Here is a 21983-nt window from a genome sequence, read left to right on the forward strand (position 1 = left end):
AGGGACCAATCCTGCATTCTTTGAACTCCCAACAAAAGCCAATAGAAGTTTTGTATGTACAAGGAATACAGAACTGGGCACAAAAGTTAAGACAAATTTTTCAGAAATGTTCACTAATTTTGGGTACCCAACCCAATAATCACCTGAGTTTCAGCAGTATTACCAGTATGTACCCACAGCTCCCACTGATTTCAACTGAAGTTGAATCATCGCTTCTGAAAATCAGGCTCAAGATGTCTCCAGTTGGATGCCCATATACTGAAGCACCCACAATTCAAATGTGGGCCTAAACACTCATTGGTTTACAATGGAAGAAAATGCACCAGTTTACCCCCTCAACCGACTAACTGGTTGTGTAGTGCCTGGTACCATGCACTAAAAGTTCTGTAGTGCTCTTTGTACTACTCCCATTTGAAACATGAGTAGATCAAAGTAGCTTAGTAGCTTGCCATACACTAGCTCTCCAGATGGACCCTATGACTTCAATAGGGTTGCATAAATGTAAAGGAGCAGAAACTGGATTATTAAAATACTGATGTGTAATATATTGTTGTATGTACATTTACTACACAGACATAGAAATGAGATACTACAGATTTGAGGCCTGACTCCTCATTCCATTACACCAATGTGATTTCATGGTGTAAAATTGATGTATAGAAGTGGTAAATAAGGCCTTTTATGTTTCAGCAAGGTATGTGAACTATTCCATACAGAGAGGAATAAGCAAGATTTCATTTATTTATTTTTATTTCTTCAGCATTAAGATAATCTGAAGTTCTGGGCACAAAAACAAAGTAATAAAACATACACAATTCACTATGGAAAGAGCCCAAATATCACCCCTACCGGAGACAGCGGATAGGGCTTATATTTTTAGTGTAAACTTAGTAGGTAAAATCTATTTAGATGATGTCTATGGTTATTTTTTTTTCAAATGTCTTTCTGATTTCAAGGAATGTTACATATTAATGAACATTCTAATCATTATGATTTTCTAAGCCACTATACAAAGTTTGTCCAACCTATTGCCACAAATATACATATGGAGGCTTAGCAAAAGTGAAAAATAGTGAAATCTTGGCAAAACCTAGCATTTCTCACCTAGCAATAAAAGGGAACTCTGAGATATGACAGGCTTAGCTGTTACAGTGTATATCCTATTTACTCCAGAAATTAAAATGCATTCTCACTGATCAAACTGTCTAATGTATTATAAAATAAATATTTATATAGCATCATTTTAACCTTTAAATTGCTTTAAAAACATTACAGACAAAATTCACCAGCACACTGCAGCTGCTTTGTGCCATTCCAGTGATGCAAAGCAGTTCTAAGCCTAGTAAACTGAGTTTATGGCTGCTTTCCATCCCCAGAGCGGCACAAAGCATCAGAACAGCAGCAGTGAATCTGCTCTAAGTAAATAATCAATCTCTGCATAACCAATGTTGGGCAAAGTACATATTTAATTTTAAGGGCTGGCAGTACTCTCATGCTTACAGTTAATAATGTGCTTAAGTGCTTTGCTGAATCAGGGCCTTGGGTAACTAAGTATTATCATCATTTTATAGATGGGAAAACAGAAGTAGAGAAATTCAAGTGTCTTGCCCCAAATTCACATGGTGAATCAAGGGCTGTTGGGATTGTAACTCAGAAGTTTCATGCTCCCAGTTCCCTGCACAGATCACTAGAACCTGTAACTCTTAAATGCTTCATTAATACGGTACAAGTACTGGACAGCAACTGTACTCAACTTTTTTCAGTGATCAACTTTTGGAGTTTAACCTTTTGTGCATTGTCAGAGAGATGGTATCACAAACAGAATAATACTTAACTAAGAGAACATTTTGGTACAATAACATGAGTGTTATAATTGAGTGTCTTACAGGGCAGATGGTCTGTATAGCAGTTACAGATTTTGGCAGACAAAGATAATGATTATTCAACAAACTCATTCTTTAATTTAAAAAAAAGGAATTGCTAGGATACCTTTTAACTATCATATACTGTGGGATATTGTGTATCCATACTCCAGTGAACTCATCCTTCATAAAAGTAAGTCATACATTTTCCATTTTCTCTTTGGACTGTAATTACAAAACCAGAAACTAGTCTGTGGAAGATAATCTTACAGAAGAGACATCTGGCTCCTTGGCAAACTTCATATCCAATTTGCCCGGTGACTCTGTAGCTACTCATGGGAAGGCTGCTGAGAAGTAGTGCTAATACAGCAGGAATGCCATTTTCATTTTGGCTTACTTTTAATCCTAGGGAATTTGCACATGGCTGTGTATCTGAGACTATGGTTCTGTATCATTGTTTCGTGAGACAAAATATATTTTCTCTATACAAATTTTCAAAGCATCTATGAAAATTGCAACAAAACAGGTTTTATTAAAGGTTAATGAGTTTTAATGAACACAAAAAGCTAGGATATTAAAGCTGTCTGTTACGGAGATCATGGAAGACCTCCGTGACTTCTGCAGCAGCCAGTGTGGCTGACCCCAGGGCATGCTGCTTAGGCGGGGAGCAGCCCTACAACCAGCCGCTCAGGTGGCCCTGCAGCCAGCCGCACCAGCTGCTGCTCGGGTGGCCCTGGGGAGTTGGCCCCAGAAAAGCGCCTGAGCAGTGGCACTGCAGAGGCACCTCAGAGCAGTGGCCCCTGAAGGCCTCCCCAGCTAAGATGTTGTCAGGAGTATTTATAGTAAAGGTCATGGACAGGTCACGAGCCATGAATTTTTGTTTATTCCCCATGATCAGTACAGGACTTTTACTAAAAAATACCCATGACTAAATCGCAGCCTTAAGCATGATCCAGCGGACAGGGCACCACATGGGGAGTCAGAAGACCTGGGTTCTATTCCCAAATTTGCTACTGACTCAGTGGGTGACATTGGGCCTAGCTACTTATGCCAAAACCTTCCTATATAATCACTATTTTTTGGGTGCCCAACTTAAGACACAGTTTATCTTAGAACGGTGTTGAGCCCCCACAGCTCCCAAATGACTTCGTCAGAATGATCAGGTCTTATCTCTGAAGATAAGCTTCTAGGTGTCAAAGATTGATAACATTTTGGAAAAATTTGGCCTTGAGTTCTCTCTGCCTCAGTATTCCAAATCACAGTTGATTTTTACTCAACTTTGTAAAGTGCTTTGAGTTCACATAATGAAATGTTCCACGTAAGGGTTAGGCTAATTTTTATTAGTCCTTTAAAATTAAGTTAAAATATACAGAAAAACTTTAGACTACATAAGAATGGGTAGTATATTTTCCACCTAGCTTAATGACATATACAGTTACAGTTGTAACTATATAGAGCAATGATATATTGCTAGGGTTGTGGTGCTTAAATATACAGTAACTCCTCGCTTAACATTTTAGTTATGCTCCTGAAAAATGCTACTGAAAGCAAAATGATGTTAAGCGAATCCAATTTCTCCATAAGAATTAATGTAAATAGTGGGGGTTAGTTTCCAGGGAATTTTTTTTTTTGCCAGACAAAAGACTATAACTCTCGATAAATAGACAGTACACCTCTACCCCGATATAATGCTGTCCTCGGGAGCCAAAAAATCTTACCGTATTATAGGTGAAACCGATCCGCCAGAGTGCGCAGCCCCCCCTCCCCCAGAGCACTGCTTTACCGTTTTATATCCAAATTTATGTTATATCGGGTCACGTTATATCAGGGTAGAGGTGTATAAGTTTTAAACAAACAATTTAATACTGTACACAGCAATGATGATTGTGAAGCTTGGTTGAGGTGGTGAAGTCAGAGGGTGGGATATTTCCCAGGGAATGCCTTACTGCTAAATGATGAACTAGCACTCGGCTGAGCTCTCAAGGGTTAACACATTGTTGTTAATGTAGCCTCACATTCTACAAGACAGCACGAATGGAGGGAGGGGAGATAGCATGGCAGAGAGAGACAGACACACACAGCATGTGTGTCAGAGAGAGGCATTGCCCCTTTAAGTAGGCTGACCCCACTCTGAGTACATTGCCTTTTTAAATAGATCAGCAAGTTGAGACAGCAGCTGCTGCCAGCAAGCTCCCTCTGTCCTGACCCCTGTCATATCCTGACCTCTGTCATATCCTGCTCCCCCCCCCCGCTCTCTGGAGATGTGGTAAAAGAGTGGGGAGGAGAAGGAGGGGGACACCCTGACATTAGCACCAGTCTTCCCCTCCTCCCCTGCACAGCAGGCAGGAAGCTCCCGGGAGCAGCTCCAAGGCAGAGGGCAGGAGCAGCACATGGCAGTGGGGGGAGGGACAGCTGAACTGCCCGGCAAGTGGTAGCCTGCTGGGCGGCCGCACAGGGAACTTAGGGGAGCCGGAGCTGATAGGGAGGCTGCCGGTCCATCCTGGTTCCAAGCCTCCATCAGCTAGCTCCAATGGGCTGCTCTTTCTGCAAGCAGTGGACAAAGCAGGCGGCTGCCAAACAACGTTATAAGGGAGCATTGCACAACTTTGAATCAGCATGTTCTCTAACTGATCAGCAACGTAACAACAATTACCAGGACGATGTTAAGGGAGGAGTTATTGTACTGTCAAAGCAACATGCAGAAGTGTGCAAATACCTGCCCTATATTTGAGTACTCAAACTACAGAATAGCAAAAACGAAACAAACAAAAAATGCCACAATCAAGTTGTTTAAAACCAAGACCCTACTACCCTGCTATACAATATGCTAATACAAAATATATTAATGCTAATGGTGGCAAAAATAGATCAGCCCGTGTCAAAAGGTTAATGGCTTCCTCCCTCCCCCGCCAAAGTAATGCATGGAAGAGCAGAGTAAAGTGGTACTTTCATAGACCAAACAAGGAATAAGGACTTTGAACTAGAATTTAGCAATTTAGGTTTCATGGTCAGTCAATCTATAGCTGCATCTTCACATATGATTTTACTTTCCATTCAACTTGCTTAACCTGCTTATGACATTACTGAATATATCTTATATGACTTGAATAGCAGCTGCTGTTCAGTACGTTTCACATGCTGTTGTGACTGAATATAAAAAAAAAAGCAAAGGAAGCTTTGATTTATATTGCAATATAATATAAATACTATAGCTATAAAATGAGCAATTTCCCCCTAATTCAATCAAACTCTTGTTCAAGCTGCTCTTTCCAGTCACAATAGTCTTTTCCCCCCTCCCTGTTCTTACCTTACAGTCGAAGTCAGCAAACTCAATTTGGACTCATGACTGCTATTGAAAATGTTAGAAACATTATAGAAGAAACATGCTAACTCAAACTGTAAACTATAAGGGCAATGCAAAACTTAGTCAAAAACAGATTCTAATGCTTTATGCCCAAATAACGCAGGCCAACAAATAAGCATCCATAGTTAATCTACTTACTATTTCTGCTGAATTTGCATTTTATTGCTTAAATGAGCAGAAATATGACTGTATTCAATATAAAAGTATATTACCACAAGCTAATAAGCCTGAATTGAACATAAGACTAGGAATCATTATGCAAACATTATTAACATTTGAAGTGTGACATGCAGTTCATACTGTATTGCTCCACTTATTTTTCAAATCTGGCAGCGTGAGCAGCACTTTCTGGTGACCAGATGTCCCGATTTTGGGGGCTTTTTCTTATATAGGCACCTATTCCCCCCACCCCCAACCCCTGACCTGATTTTTCACACCTGCTATCTGGTCACCCTATTCCCCAATCCCGTCTATTCTTCATTGCTATTCTTCCTTTAGACATTAATTCCATCAAAATAAGCATAACAAGGAAAGACAGACATACAGCAAGACAGATTTTCTTTTAAAAAACTGATTTACATTGAAATGTGTACAAACAATTCTGCAAGGAAACCAAGGATGAAGAGAACTCATGAAAGAACCATTGTTACAATAATGGAATCCCTAAAAATACCTAAGCCAGCCCTGACGCTGCAGAGAAATTATTGGAGAAAATGCCCCAGGTCATAATGAAATCAGAGTTAGTAAAGTAAGTAAAAGTAAGTAAGTAAGTAAAAACAAAATGCAAGAACTTGCAAGTAATCCTATGAACAAAAAGCTGAAATTCTGCCAGGGGTTGATGGGACAAGTCTTCCTCCAGCCATTATGCAGCTTAGTAAATATGGTGAAATTCCAATGAATAGCTGCCCAAGTGTCAGATAATGTATTAATTTTGCCATTAGCTCTTGAAGATAACTTTCTCTCCCCCATCATCCCTATCTACTGTAGAATCTTAGACTGCTCATCACCATAGCATCGGAGGATCTTACAGATGTGTTAAAGTGAACATACGATGTCTGTATCTTTTTCTCTGTTCCCTTGTATTGTGGGTTTATTTCCATATGTAATTTTGTTGGAGACAGAAAAATTAAGATACAAACCACACATCTAGCATGCACTGCCTCTTTTAAAAATGATAGGCGAACTCAGGAGTTATAGTAGCAAATGACTATTAATACTAGACAACTAAAAAAAATAACAACGTAGTTCAGACACGGGCAAGCTTTCCCACATAGGTCTGCTGATACCTCTCAGTTCACATCAGAAGTAGACCTGCAATTCCAGTTCAGAGGTGCTTCTTAGACACAGACTCAGACTTTAAAGGCCAGAATGGACCATCATGATCATCTAGTCTGATCTCCTCCATGTTGCAGGCCACAGAACCTCACCCACCTACTCCTGTAATAGACCCATAGCCTCTGGCTAAGTTACTGAAGTCCTTAAATCGTTATTTAGAGAATACACCATTTACGCTTGTTTAAATCTGAAAGTGGCCCATGCCCCATGGTGCAGAGGAAGGCAAAAAACTCATAGGATCTCTGCCAATCTGACCCAGGAGAAAATTCCTTCCTGACCCCAAATATGGCAATCAGTTGGGCCCTGAGCATGTGGGCAAGACCCACCAGCCAGACACATGGGAGAGAATTCTCTGTAGTAACTCAGAGCCCTCTCCCATCTAGTGTCCCATCACTGGTCATTGGAGATATTTGCTACTAGCCAAGGCCACTGTAGGCAGTCTCATCATACCATTCCCTCCATAAACGTAGCAAGTTCAGTCTTGAAGCCAGTTAAGATTTTTGCCCCCACTGCTCCTCTTGGAAGGCTGTTCCAGAACTTCACTCCTCTAATGGTTAGAAACCATCATCTAATTTCAAGCCTAAACTTATTGATGGCCAGTTTATGTCTATTGGTTCTTGTGTCAACATTGGCGCTTAACTTAAATAATTCCTCCCCATGCATTGGTATTTATCCCTCTGATGTATTTATAGAGAGCAATGGTATATCCCCTCAGCCTTCTCTTGGCTAGGCTAAATAAACCAAGCTCTTTGAGTCTCCTCTCATAAAGTAGATTTATCATTCTCTGATCATCCTAATAGCCCTTCTCTGCACCTGATCCAGTTTGAATTAATCTTTCTTAAACATGAGAGACCAGAATTGCACTCAGTATTCCAGATGATATCTCACCAGTGCCTTGTATAATGGTACGAACACTTCCCTGTCTCTACTGGAATTACCTTGCCTGATGCACTTAGGACTGCATTAGTCTTTTTCATGGCTGCTTCACATTGGCAGCTCATAGTCATCCTGTGATCAACCAATACACCCAGGTCTTTCTCCTCCTCTGTTGCTTCCAACTGATAAGTCCCCAGCTTACAACAAAAATTCTTGTTGTTAGTCCCTAAATGTATGACCTTGCACTTTGCACTACTAAATTTCATCCCATTTCTATTACTCCAGTTTTCAGTGTAATCCAGATCTTCTTGTATGATATTCCAGTCCTCCTCGATATTGGCATTACCTCCCAACTTCTGAACAAAGGCTGCCAATCATACAGAGTTTTGCCAAAATTAGTATTGGTTTGATTATGTGAATACACCTCTCCTAGAGACTAAGATGACCGTGATCAAACACAGAATTTGAATCTAGGAAGGACTCCAAAGGTAAATGGTAAATTCATATGTGAAGTAAATTAACCAATCCATTTTCAAGTGGACTGGTGTCCAAATCACACAATTCTAATAGTATCGGACACCTAGTTGGTAGTATCAACACAGAGGACAAGGACTGAATGGGTGTAGAAACTGAACTCTCCTCTCACCCAAACGGTGTAACCTCCAGAATAAGGTTGAAGGCAGAGTGAGAAACTTGCACTGCTGATGCTGGCTTGCAGCAAATAAATGACTTCAGTCTCCAGGGCTCTCAATACCGCTCCTTCTATGAGCACTAATTTCACTTAAAGGTTTAGAGAAAAAGACCAGTTCATTAACTCCATTTAGCCTCATCTATTTTGTATTTCTGACAACACTTCAAAGAAGCACATCACCAAGTATGTATCACCAGAGCTTGCATACATCCCTTGCATAATTTTAAGTTTTTAATTCATTTTAGGTTGCTGCTAATGGAGAAAGAACTGAATTCCATGCATCATAATCCACTGGGAACCTAATATTCTCATGCCCCATGCAGATGATCATTCATCAGTCTCAAAGAACTCCTCAAAAATTAAACAAACTGGAAATTTATGCAACCCCAAGGAATATACCCAGCAAAAGTATACATAGAGTGTGACAGTTGGGTCTCACACCACAGATGTTAACAGGCTATGAAGTGCCCAACCTACAGTTATACTAATGATTTAGTTATAAGAATATTCCTGTTATACTAACATTTCCTTGCCAGGAGATCACTCATCTCCCTGAATACCTGAAAAAACAGCAGACTGGTCAACCCCAAAAGACTGGAAATATAAGAAATCATCTGCAAAAATAGAGTCCAGGCGGAACGGTGTAAGAAAATATTAGCTAGAAAGACCAAGAGGAATTGCTAAATCAGTATAAATAGGTGTTTTCAGAGTAAATCAAGCCCTTATTTCAGAGCTCACATTATGGTTTTTCTACACTTCAGATAGTTATCGCCTATTATAATACACCTGGATACAAGGACAACTTAATAAAAAGGTTGGGAAAATGCCCCTGGATCAGACCCATGACTCAACAGACTCAAGGAAGACAGAAAGCAGAGCAACTGAGTGCTGTAGAAAGGCCTAGATAGAACAGATTAGATGAGACAGAATTAATACCAACAGCAGGTGAGGCTGCAGCAGCTTTTTGGACAGTAAAAGCAGCAGCAGCTCAGAAACAAGGGGATCAGCAGATGCTGCAACAGGAGCAGTCTTTCTTGCGGTAGCTCTCTTATATGACACAAGCCAAACTAATCCTGGTTATTACACATCACTATAGGATAGATGTATATCCCAACAGAGATGCTCTAGAGCATGGAGTATTTTGCACACCGTAACACTTGCTATTACCATTTTTGATATTTGACAATCGATGTTCAAATATGTGTTGAGAAAAACCTCTGCCCAGATGTTGGTATTCATATTCTGGTTAACAAACAGATGCTCCCCTTGATCGATGCTCATCGAACCACTGCTCTCCAGCTGGTGTGTCAGGAAGAGAAAGGAATGCTGCTGACTGGATTCGCACAGAGAGATGAGAGGACAAACTGTGTCCTCACTGTGAGGACAAAGTGAAGCATTCCCACACCACAAGCGGGATTGGAGGAAAGTGAGACCATGGAAGTGGGGAGAGGAATGACAGTAGGATGGTGAGCGTAGCAAGCAGCTGGAGCCTCCTGACAGAAGGCAATAACTGAAGAAACTGGCATCCTTGTAAACAGAGCTCTTGTACTCCCACTAAATATATGTGACCTTGGCATTGCCTTGGTGTCAGTGATTCAGGTCCCCTAACTCCAGCTGCCTCTTGATGAGGCCTCATTTTGCTAAAGGGGCAAGCATTGCTCTTCCCTTTAGTGGCTCATTCAGTCTCCATCTTGTGTGCAAGCTCCTCCCACCAAAGTCTATACTCTCTGTTGTGGTTTCGCCCACCGAAGCTAGGAACTGGGTGGCTGCTGGCCTGTAATTGGTGCATGATGAGAAGTCAGAATGAAAAGGACAAGATCAGGAAACTAGACAATTGGAAGGAGCAGAGAGAAATGAGAGTGGTACCAAAGTACAAACCATCTCCATCTTGACCAAGCCGGGAAACCTAGCATACAAGATCACCACAATCTTGAGAGAGAGGAGGGTGAAGGGACAATGGAGGGACTTCTTCAGACTGTTAGCAATACCCACCATTTCCATTGACTGTTTCACCCTTCTCACAGCAAGAGAGCCACATGTGCCCAGTAGTTAGCTGGTACCAATTCACACCCGTCCCCAATACACACACACACACACACACACACACACACACACAAATGATGTCACCAGAAAGATAATTTTCCTGTTCAAGAGAGAAAACGGGAGGGGAGCTAAAAGCCAGGAGACACGTGACCTGCTGTTAGACTGCTGCTTCTGTGACAATAGATATAGGGATGCTAGAAGGCTAACAGCCTGCTGCAGAAGACAGCATGGAGACAACAGAATCTTTGCAATTCACTGCCAGGTTTGTGCCACCTGACCAGCTTATGGCAAGAATAATCCAGGTTGAGGTGGAGATCCTCATTTCTGATACTTTATTTTAGCTCTAGTCAAGGAGCCATCATCCACCACAACCACTATCATCTCTCATTTAAAAAGAGCAACTTCATTCCAAACCACCACATATTTAAATCTTTAATTACTTTACCAAATGAATTATAAAATGAATAAAGCCCTTTTTGTGTAAAATTACTGTAACACTGTCTGAAATCCACTCAATCTAGCCCCTCAAGGCATGCAAACATTACAGAGATATGGATCATGTGTCTAAGCTGTCACTAATGTTCAGAAAGATGCTTAACAGCTAATTGAAGTAATGCATTTGGTGAATTTGATCTGTTCAGACATTTTCGGACGTAAAAGGAAGAAGAAACAAATGAGAGATTTTAGGCTTAGAATAAGGTGGGAGACTTATGGACAAGGAAACAACTATAATTACCACATGCAATTCAGTGACACTTAGCTGAGGCTGACTGAATGCATAACGCTGGAAGAGACATGCCAGCCCTGTTAAATTTGTGTTATCCAACAGAACAAAAATGGCTGCAGAAGAGTTTTTTAAGCTGCCTGTACGGTTGCAGCTTATGTCTGGAGGTAGGCCTTCATAGATGGAGGCTGTGCAAGTTACACATTCAGGGGGGCTGTGACAGTGCGGGACTCACCCCTGCGGCGCCTCCCGCTGGTCGCTCCGGGGATTAGCTCTTTCCAGTGCAGAGCTCCCTCTGCAGGCCAGTGTCCCGCTGCCACTGGCCCCCGTGTCCCTCCCAGGACCTGGTGCCCCTTGTCTTTGGGGTGCTGCCCCCTGGCAATACCTCTGCAGTCTCAGGGTCTCCCCACCCAGGGGAACCCCCAACCCTCTATCCCCACCTTGCCTCAGTCGTGGCCTATTGCCAGTCACCATCTATCTCCCGCACGCTGGGGCAGACTGCAGTGTAAAAGCCACTCACAATAGGCAAGGGGGGGTTGGACCTGCTGCCTCTGCCTACCCGTGGGCTGCCCCCCGCAACCCGAGTACCTAATTGGCTGCAGCCTGGGGGGTTTCCAGGCCGGAGCTCCCCAGTTCCCTTGGCCTTCCCCCAGCCCTGCTCCACTCCAGTACCCTTTAGCACTCAGGCAGCTAGGTCCATCTCCCGCCTCAGCTAGAGGGAGACTGTCTGCTCCTTGCCCACTGCCCTCTTATAATTGGTGCATGGCCACAGCTGAGGCTGCTTCTCCATTCAGCCTTCCCCAGCCACAGCCCTCTCCTGGGCAGTTTTAAGCCCTTTAAGGCCGGAGCGGGTGACCACCCCGCTACAGGGTCCAACCTTTTGCATTCCTTTACAAAGTGTTTTGTAGACATGAATTTAACATACCAATTCATGTCTTTGCTGGATTTACACTTCAAAAACTACACTTGAGTGTAGTAACTTTTCATAAACTAAAAAAAAATAAAAAATGTTGCGTCATTTAATAAGCAACTGGCACCGCTGTGCTGAACACATGAGACCTGATATTTTAGAGATGCTCAGCACTCACATTGACTTCACTGGAGGTGTCAGCACTCAGCACTACTGAAATTCAAGCCCATCAATGTCAGCAAGTTCAGAAGTGAACTATATTTGCCCGTCCCAGCTCCTCTAAGAGCAGCCACCTAGATGAATGCCAAAAATAAGGCAGAAAAAGAAATGCAACGTGATGGAAGTAGAACCGTATTGCTTCCTTGCTTGCTTTGCATCAGTTTCTATTGTGAGTTTGTCATTTCTGTTTGTTTTTGTCCCAAAAATAATTGTTGTCGTGGAGGTGAATGATTTAAATAAAGAAGGGCTTATGTTAATGTAACTATGCTAATTAAATTGTTTAAAATAAAGTATATGGTTGTTTTCAATCTCCCTTAACTCATTTTTTTTTAAAACTATCATCAAAATATGCTGTTTAAAAAAACTATTATATGTTAAAAGCCGATATACATTCCATATTCCTTTCTATTAAAATACAGCCAAACAACCCAACAGAATTGCTCTGTACTTTTTCTCAAGTATTTTCCCCTAAAATGAATGTTTTGTTATTGGAAGCGCACGCAAAGGAATTTGACCGAGATAGAGGGTTTTGTTTTTTGTTTTCCCAACTGTTAATAGCTGGTGCTTGCAAACCTGAAATAAAAACTGCTTTCAACTGTGATATATCTTATTAGCATGTCAACCCTGAAAACATACTCAGGAGGCCATGATCGATATTTTAATAAGAGATGTCTGATAAGTCATTCAAATCAAAAGTACAGTACCATCAAGTTAGCTGCAGGAACTGTTTATGGATGAGTCTGTAGTAGCTGAGGAGAAAAGAGGCTTCTTTTAGCACTACTTACCAAATATGCCACATAAGAAGATCAAATTTCCTTTGTAACTTAGGGCTTTAACATATATATTAATCCTACATTTTTGGAAAAAAAAAACATGCAGTGAAACTTAAAATTATGATGGGATAAAAACAAAGGCCTTTATTCTCCATTTAACAGAAGAGAGAACTTTTGCCGTTTTTTAAAATATTTTTAAATGGATGTCATCACACAGTGTATGAATGTCAGATCTAAACTGTTCCCTAATTACATAAGTTACATCTCCTGAAAGGATGCAAAATACTGCTTGATGCTCTGGAGTGAAAAACTGAATTTGAATGTGCCACAAGGTTCAAGCTATGAAAATGAAATGTATGCTACAGTTTGCAGGCTTTAAGAAAAAGAAAGTGCAGTGACCCAAGAGTTGAGGAAATAAGAAAAAGCACTGCCTTTGGGTGGTGGTGTTTGGGGTTTTTATTGAGGGATGAGGGCTGCTTTTTAGTATATTTACACACACACACACACACACACACACACACACACGGCCAGTGTAACCACTAGGCGAACTAGGCGGCCGCCTAGGGCGCCAAGATTTGGGGGCACCAAAAAGCGGTGCACAAAATTTTTTTTGTACACTACAGTGGAGTCACATCTTATGCGGGGGTTAGGTTCTAAGGTCAGCGCGTAAGAAGAACATTGTGTATAGTGAAAATTACCATAAAGTACAGTACACACAGTATACACTAGAACAGGAGTCCTCAACCTATGGCACATGTGCCAAAGGTGGCACACGAGCTGATTTTTTTTTTTTTAATGGCAGGCTGCGGGTCCTGGCCGCCGCTGAGCCCGCTGCCGGCCCGGGGTTCCGTTCACCCAGGCCGGCAGGAGGCTGAGCGGAGCTGCCGGCTGGGACGGGTAAGGAATGGTGTCCCTAGCCTCTGTCTGTCAGAGGGTGGAGATGGATGGCAGGAGAGAGATCATTTGATCATTGCCTGTTAGGTTCACTCCCTCTGGGGCACCTGGCATTGGCCACTGTCGGTAGACAGGATACCGGGCTAGATGGACCTTTGGTCTGACCTGGTACGGCCTCTCTTATGTTCTTATGACCCTGGCTGGCAGGGGGCTGAGGTCTCAGCCGCTGGCCCTGGGACCCTTGCTGGCAGTGGGCTGAGCGGGGCCAGCATCTGGGGTTCCGTCCGCCGGTTCCTGCATGAACGGAACCCCTGTTCTATTGTATACTGTGTGTACTATACTTTATGGTAATTTTCCTCTTACTCGCTGATCTTAGAACCTAACCCCCGCGTAAGATGTGACTCCACTGTGTTCATTTTTGAAAGTTTATAATAAGCGATGCTCCGGGGGGAGGGGAGGGGAGGCACAAGGGGGAAGTTTCACCTAGGGCGCAAAATATCCTTGCACCAGCCCTGCACACACGCACACAAGCACCATTGCTCATAACAGTTAAGGAAAGCAAAAGCACCTTATACATGAGTGAAGCTGGAATACTGAATAGCTTGATGGCTGTACTATATCATTTTGACCTTACTATTTTTTCACAACCCCCTCAGATTGAAATATTATGGGAGAAACCCAATTCTATTTGGATCTATTAAAAAAACTGTCCAGTCTATGGTGGTATCTAGCTTTAAGGTGCACAGTTTTAATATTGTGGAAAGATTGGAGTGCATAATATTAGGCTCCTTATTTAGGCATCGAAGCGACTGTACTACATTTCAGAAGTGCTGAGTATATAGCAGCTCTCCTGGAAGTCAATGGGAGCTGCTCTGTGCTCAGTGTTTTTGAAAATTATTTAAATTGCTTAAATGTGAATTTAGGAGCCAGATTCTTTGCCCTGAAACCATCTCCTTTGTGCACCACCAAAGCAAGCAGAAAGCTACCTTAATGCTGCTGCTGCTGATTCCCCCACAGAGGAGGAATTGTGTCAGAAATGAGGATAGGGAGGCAGTCCTGGGTAGCTTTAAAATTTCATTAAGGGCTATTTTTGCTTTTAGTTGGCCTACATTTATGCCAGTCTCTTCAGCTATGCTGAGAATCTGATCCCTGGTTGTTAAAATCTTGAACTTTGCCTGTTACAGAAACTTACAGGTATAACTGTACGAATGGTATAAATGATACTCCTGGGGAAATATTGCACCACTGCACATGCACAGAATTCATGTCCCCTGCAGATTTCTTTGCTTCCTCACAGAAAAATGACTTTCTGACAGGAAGCAAAGAGAAGCTGCAAGAGCAGTCACGCCGCACCACTCCCTAGCAGCACGGGTACATCGTTTCAGACACCCAGAACAGCCAGCGGAGAGGTAAATCACAGTGGGGCTGGGGACACCTCAGCCAGTGGCTCCTAACCCTAAGGCGGGATCAGCTACTAGTCCCAGCTGGGTTGGAGGCAGGGGAGGATGAGGCTTCTTCCTCCCCGGCAAGGAGTGGCTGGAGCTGTTTCAGACCCACCCCCAGAAACTTCACACAGCTGCAGGAAGCTCATCATCCTCCCCTGCTTCCTGCCCATCGCTCCTCAGCTGTGGGGGGAGGGGTCACTGTACAGGGAGCTGCTCCCCATCCACCCAATCCCCGTGCATCCGGACCTCCCATACCCAGAAACCCCTGCCAAGCCTCACCCAGTACATCCAGAATCCTCCTAGCCCTCCATACCCAAACCCCACCACAGTGACCCTCAACCCCAGCACCTGTAGACCCCCTGCCTCCAGACCCCCACCCCTGCATCCAGATCACCCCCAGAGCTCCCTGCACTCAAACCCCCACCCTGATGCCTCACCCCCTGCATCACCCTGAGCGGGCACAACCAGACCCCCATGGCACTGATCCTCAGCTAGCTGCACCCAGACACTACCCCACCAAGCCCCACGCCTCCAGCACCCAGACCTCCCCCCCCCCGCCCGGAGACCCCTAGACCCAGACCCCTCCACTGAACTGCAACCACCTTCACCTGGAAGCCCCTGCAGAGTCCCATTGTCCCTGCACCTGGAACCTCCCCCCGCCCAACGAGCCTCTGTGCATCTAGATCCCCCCACACTTAGACCCCCACACACACTGAGTTGCCTGCACCCAGATTGTCCAACACAGAATCCTCTAACCCAACACCTGGATCCCCCTATACAGCCCCTCCACACTTGGATTCTGCCTGCCCGCCCCATACCTGATGCGTCTGGAGCAGAGGGGCAGGGCCCCAGGGTGTTTCTGGGGCAGCCCCAGACCTTGTGCACTGCCAGGTTCGGGTGCAGCCTTACCGCTGAGTCCATGTCCCGGGGGTGGGGGCTACAGGGTGATTCTCCCACCTTCATGTAGCCAGTGGCCTGTGCTCCCCACTACCATGCTGGAGCCTCTGTATTTATTTATTGGCAAATAAAACGTGCAGAATTTTAAAATATTGTTCCCAGAATTTTTATTTTTTTGGCGCAGAATGCCCTCAGGAGTAAAATAAGGAATGTATGTGGGATATGCTCAGTAGCTCTCCATTTTCAATAGATACAGTAAAATGGCTTTGTCAAACCTAGAGAGAGAGAGCAGTCTATTTAATTGTTTCCCTTTATATTTTTAACCAATTGTGGGGCCAGAATTCAAGGTCTAATAAAGACTGCCGGTAACCTTTCTGATGTTTTGGAACATCTGTGGTCTCTTTCATGAATCAAGACTACAGATGCCTTTTACCAGAACCACTTTTCAAGGATCCAAATGGACGTCTATAAAACAATGGAATCACAATGCAAAAAAAAAAAAAAAAGTCCAATGAGGTACAGTTAACAAGCAGGATTGATGTTCCTAAGATCTAGAAATGGTATGTCATAGCTACACTTGCCTTCCTACAATAAGATGTAAAGTTTGCTGCTAAAACCAATTGCTGTGAAATCCAACAAAGGAGATCTGGCTACAGAAAGTGTCTTCATCCCACAGACAGCACTTTAAAGGACTTCATACTGTTCTGAGCTTCTTACAAGACAGTTCTAATATGTTTAGGAGAATTTAAGTGAAAATGGGGAAGGGGAAAAAGAAAGAAAGAACCCATGAATTCAGCAAGCATGCTGAAAGCTTTTCAATGGAATTATTCTGCAACTTTAGATTTCCCACACAGTCAAAATACTGTTATCTTCAGCACTTTTGTCATAGTTAAAATATATATGTATACAGGTTTATAAAGACAGACAGATATACTTAGAGAAACACATTAAAACCATGCTCACCTTCATCACTTACTGCCTGCTGTTTAACGAGGGTCATAGGAGATCTGGCCGGGGGTTTACTTAGTGGATGACGCCAACTCTTACATGTTTTCTTTCTTTCAATTTCTGCTAACTGAAAGGGAGAAACCACATTTAGTTTAGTTGGAAACTGAACAAAACTAATGCTGGTAAGCAAGAACATTCTTCTGCTAATAGTATAAACTATCTACTTTGTTAGATAAATTCTCACATAAGGCATGTAAAAAAAACCTCTCATTGATTGTTCAAAAATTTGTCTGACATTCCTGGATCTAACAAAATAACTAGACGGGACAATCTCTCACTTCAGAAAAAGGTGTGGAAAACAATTTGGTATTAGGACAACATATTAAAAAAACATGCACAATTTTTCTTCATAACTTTTCACCCATTCAGTTTAGGAACTAAAAGTTAAAATGCAATATTTAAGTTTGTCTTTAAAAAGAAACACAAAGCAACCATTAACATAGAACAAATAAATGCTAAATTTACTGAATAAAGATTAACACTGGCTGAAAATGTAATGTACGCTAGAATACTGCTGTATATTTCAAAACATTTTATCACACTGACTCATAAGATATTAAATGGAAATGTGTGTGCCATTTCATTTATCTGCCCAGCCATGCTATTCCCCCTGTGGTGGCTTCATGCAGTTGTCAGTAATCATCATCATATGGGTACTTTAAAAAAAAGGGGGGGGGAGAATCAGGTCACAACAGCCTCATTTATCAAGGATCAGTACCAGAGATCACTTCTGGAGTTTGCCAGTCTAGGTAAGGAGGAAAGATAAAGGAGATGACTGACAAAACAATGCACATCCTTGAGAGCAAGAAAACAGCAAATCAAGGCTGTCAGCAGCTACAATACAGAGCTACATACTGTTTACTAAAATAAGTGGAGGGAGGAGGATGTTGTGGCTAAGGCTGGGTTTATGACATCAAAAGATGCAACTAGCTGAGCAAAAAAGTAAGGCAGACTGGCCTTCCTAATAGCCTCTGTAATATAATTCTGTACAACCGTAACACAGAGGAGGTGTACTGGAAAATATTTGAAAAGCCACTTGGGAATGTCTGAGAGGCACCCAAACAGATAAATTAAATATAACCTGTTACACAGTATGATCACAACATTGAAAAGATGTTTATAGTACTTAATATTATTACAAGGGGAGGAGTGGTGTCAGGACTCAAATCTCACATCTCTCTAAAAAATTATTAGTTCAATTTTCATGTCTGTAAAACGGCAAGTGCTGTTTTATTTCTGCCTCTAAATTATATTTCCCCTACTTTGGGTATGTCTGGCCATGCAACAGTCAGTTTTCCTTCCTCTCTGCTAATATCAGAGGCAGGTCCAGTCTGTCATACAGCAGGTACATTCTCCTCTTTTCGCTAAGGTCCACAATTGTTCTGCTTCTCCAAGATAATCCTGACTGCCTCTTATCTCAGCATGAGAAAACAGAAATTGTGCATTTTGTAGTGGGTAATAATGAGAAGATTTTACTAAATGTACTAATTAAAAATACAAATTGACACTATTGAACATGAGGACTTCTCCTAAAGGCACCTTAGATGCACCTCGGAAGTCCAAAAGAGATAAGAAGCCTCGTGCCTCCAATACACAACACCTGTTTCAGATATACCTTGAGGAGTCATTGTACTTTTCGTATGCCACCAATACCATGTCTTTGTGTTCACCCATCTCAGTGCTAACACAAGCAGGAGACTAAAGATCCATAAGCAAGGGGGCAGACAGAAGCCATAGCTTCAAGTCAGAAATGTGGTCCCAATCCCACTGAGCCCACAGAAAAAAGCCACACTAGCTGATGTAACTAAGAAAAACAAGAGCCTGTCTCAACCATGCTGCCCCACAGGAGCTCTTCATCAGCTTCTGCAGCAGATGTCCTGGTTGTATCAGCTGCTTTACCTGACGAAGCCAGTAGCCTATGAGGACCAGTTCCAATGACAAGTCAGCATGTTCCCCACTCCTCTGCCTCATGCCCTTGGGAAGCTATTCCCTCATGAATCCAGCCCACTGTGCTGAAATTTTAACTGGATACTGTACTCTTTCGCCTCTCATTAGACAGTGGTTCATGGCCTTTGATCCTCCATTTGTTCTGGGGTCCTTAACTCAATTTCCTCTTTCTCCCTAAATCAACATCCCACCCACCATCCATGTATATGGATAACTTCCTGTTGAAGTCCAGGCTCTATCTACGGATCACAAATATCCAAATTATTTTTGTATCATCCTCCTCATCCAATCCTTCAAACCACCTTGACATACATGCAAACAAACAAGCAACCAAAAAAGAGAAATAGTCCATTCTTAGTGATTCTCATGATATTACTCATCTGAGAACTAAGTGATCTTTACTGGAGCCTATTCAGAGTTTCAAAGATTTGATGAAAACCTTCACTTGTTTTCCATTACCTGACCCTTCCCTCCCCTCCATATATGACTCTTTTTTGATAACAGGTGAAACGATAAAACGAGTGGTTTTCATACAAAAAAAAGATCGAAGAATGAAGAAGGTAAATGTTCCCATTCCTCTATTACCTCTTGGCTGGAAGAACAGGAGCTTCCTGAGGAAGGGCCTGAAGAAGAAGAAGCTCATGATAGACTTTTTCCCATCAATTTTATGATTCTAAGTTATGGAGAGTTCTGAATAAAATGGTTATTCATTAACCTTTAATTCATTAACATTAATTCAGTAACTGTTGTTCTTCGAGATGTGTTGTTCATGTCCATTTCAATCAGCTGTGCGTGCGCCGTATGCATGACAGACGGAAGATTTTTTTCCCCCATCAGTATCCGTAGGGTCGGCCTGGGCACTCCCTGGAGTAGCGCCTTCATGGTGCCCAATATAGGGCCCTGCCAACCCGACCCCCACTCAGTTCCTTCTTGCTGGCTACTCCAACCGTGGGGAAGGAGGATAGGTACTGGAATGGACATGAACAACATATCTCGAAAAACAACAGTTACGAGAAGGTGAGTAACCGTTTTTTCTTCTTTGAGTGCTTGTTCACATCGATTCCAATCAGGTGACTCCCAAGCCCAAATTCAGGAGGCGGGGTTGGAGTTTCCACTGATTGGAGCACCACTCTTCCAAAGGCTGCATCGTCTCTGGCCTGCTGGGTGATTGCATAGTGCGTGGTGAAAGTGTGTACGGAGGACCATGTCGTCCCCTGTATATTTCCTGCGTGGAAACCTGCGCCAGGAACAGCGTTGAAGAGGCCTGAGCTCTGGTGGAGTGTGCAGTGATCGGAGGAGCAGGCACCCCTGCCAGGTTGTAGCAGTCACGGATGCAGGACGTGATCCAGGAAGAAATCCATTGAGAAGAGATGGGAAGACCTTTCATTCTATCCGCCACTGCCACGAACAACTGGACAGACTTTCGAAACGGCTTCATCCTCTCAATGTAGAAGGCTAGCACTCTGCAGACATCCACTGAGTGAAGCCTTTGCTCCCTGCCGCTCGAGTGAGGCTTAGGATAGAATACTGGGAGGAAGATGTGCTGGTTGATGTGAAATTGGGAGACAACCTTGGCGAGGAAAGCCGGGTAAGGCCTGAGCTGGACCTTGTCCTTATGGAACACAGTGCAAGGCTCTGATGTCAGTGCCTTGAGCTCAGACACCCTCCTGGCTGAGGTTATCGCTGCCAGAAATGCTACCTTGTATGAGAGATAGAGCAGGGAGTACTTCACCAAAGGTTCAAAGGGCGGTCCCATGAGTCTGGAAAGGACCAGGTTGAGGTCCCAAGCCAGGATCGGTTGCCTGACCTGTGGCTATAGCCTGTCGAGACCTTTCAGAAAACGACTGACCATAGGGTTGGCGAAGACCAACTGGCCGTCTGTACCTGGATGGAAGGCTGAAATGGCGGCTGGGTGAACCTTTATTGAAGACATGGACTGACCTTGCTGCTTGAGGTGGAGGAAGTAGTCCAATATAAGGAGAAGTGGTGAGCGTTGGAGATGAATGATGCTGCGCCACCCAGACTGAAAATCGCTTCCACTTGGCAAGGTAGGTCGCCCTGGTGAAGGGTTTTCTACTGCCAAGGAGGATTGTCTAACCTGGTCCGAGCAGGCCAGCTCCATCGGGTTCAGCCATGGAGCTTCCATGCCATAAGGTGCAACGACTCGAGGTTCGGGTGCTGAAGGTGGCCATGGTCCTGAGTTATTAAGTCCAAGAAGAGCGGCAAGGTGACTGGGGCTTCCACGAATGTTTCCAGGAGCAATGTGTACCAGCGTTGTCAGGGCCAGGCTGGAGCTACCCGTATCATCGAAGCTTGTTCCCTCCTTATTTTGAGGAACAGCTTGTGAATGAGTGGGATGGGAACACATAAAGGAGATGGTCTCCGCACAGGAAGAGGAATGCATCCACTAGAGGAGTCCGAACTGTGGTTGTGTAAGGAGCAAAACTGCTGGCGAACAGGTCTATCTGGGGAAACCCCCACTGTTGGAAGATGGAGTTTGCGACATACGGGCGCAGGGACCACTCGTGGCTGTGGAATGACCTGCTGAGGTAGTTCACCAACTCATTCTGTACTCAAGGGAGGTACGATGCTTGGAGATTAATCAAATGCTCTGCAGAGAAGTCCCACAGCATGAGGGCCTCCTGGCACAGGGGAGAGGAGCGTGCACCCCCATTTGTTGATATAAAACATCGCTGTGGTGTTGTCTGTCATAACTGATACACAACTCCCTGTTAGGTGGGCTCGGAAAGTCTGGCACACCAGGCACAACGCTCTCAGCTCTCTGACATTGATGTGGAAAGCCAGATCCGCCGAGACCAGAGGCCTTGTGTCCTGAGGTCTCCCAAATGCACTTCCCAGCCCAAGTCTGATGCGTCCATCACCAACAAGAGAGTTGGTTGGGGACTGGCGAAGGGGACCCCTGCATACACCACCTGTGGGTCGAGCCACCACAGAAGGAAGTCAAGGACCGGGTGAGGCAGAGTCATTATGCTGT

General features: G+C 43.6%; 1 protein-coding gene across 25 annotated transcripts in view; it reads right to left on the minus strand.

Annotated features, from left to right (window-relative positions):
• The window catches only part of KDM4C (lysine demethylase 4C), a 427285-nt gene that overhangs the window by 148078 nt on the left and 257224 nt on the right, over positions 1-21983 (minus strand). For 19 of the 25 annotated variants that reach the window (XR_010588896.1, XR_010588895.1, XR_010588886.1 and 16 more), the window contains one exon: positions 16997-17108. Coding sequence is in view for 13 of the 25 variants with exons in the window: in XM_005295226.5 (XP_005295283.2) it covers positions 16997-17108 (112 nt within the window). In the remaining 12 variants the exon portion in view is untranslated. Of the gene's footprint in view, positions 1-12728; positions 12774-16996; positions 17109-21983 lie in introns of all 25 variants that reach the window. The other 6 variants (XR_010588892.1, XR_010588893.1, XR_010588890.1 and 3 more) reach the window with 1 other exon arrangement.

Source organism: Chrysemys picta, chromosome 6 (genome assembly GCF_011386835.1).
Source record: "Chrysemys picta bellii isolate R12L10 chromosome 6, ASM1138683v2, whole genome shotgun sequence".
Classification (NCBI taxonomy): Eukaryota; Metazoa; Chordata; order Testudines; family Emydidae; genus Chrysemys; species Chrysemys picta.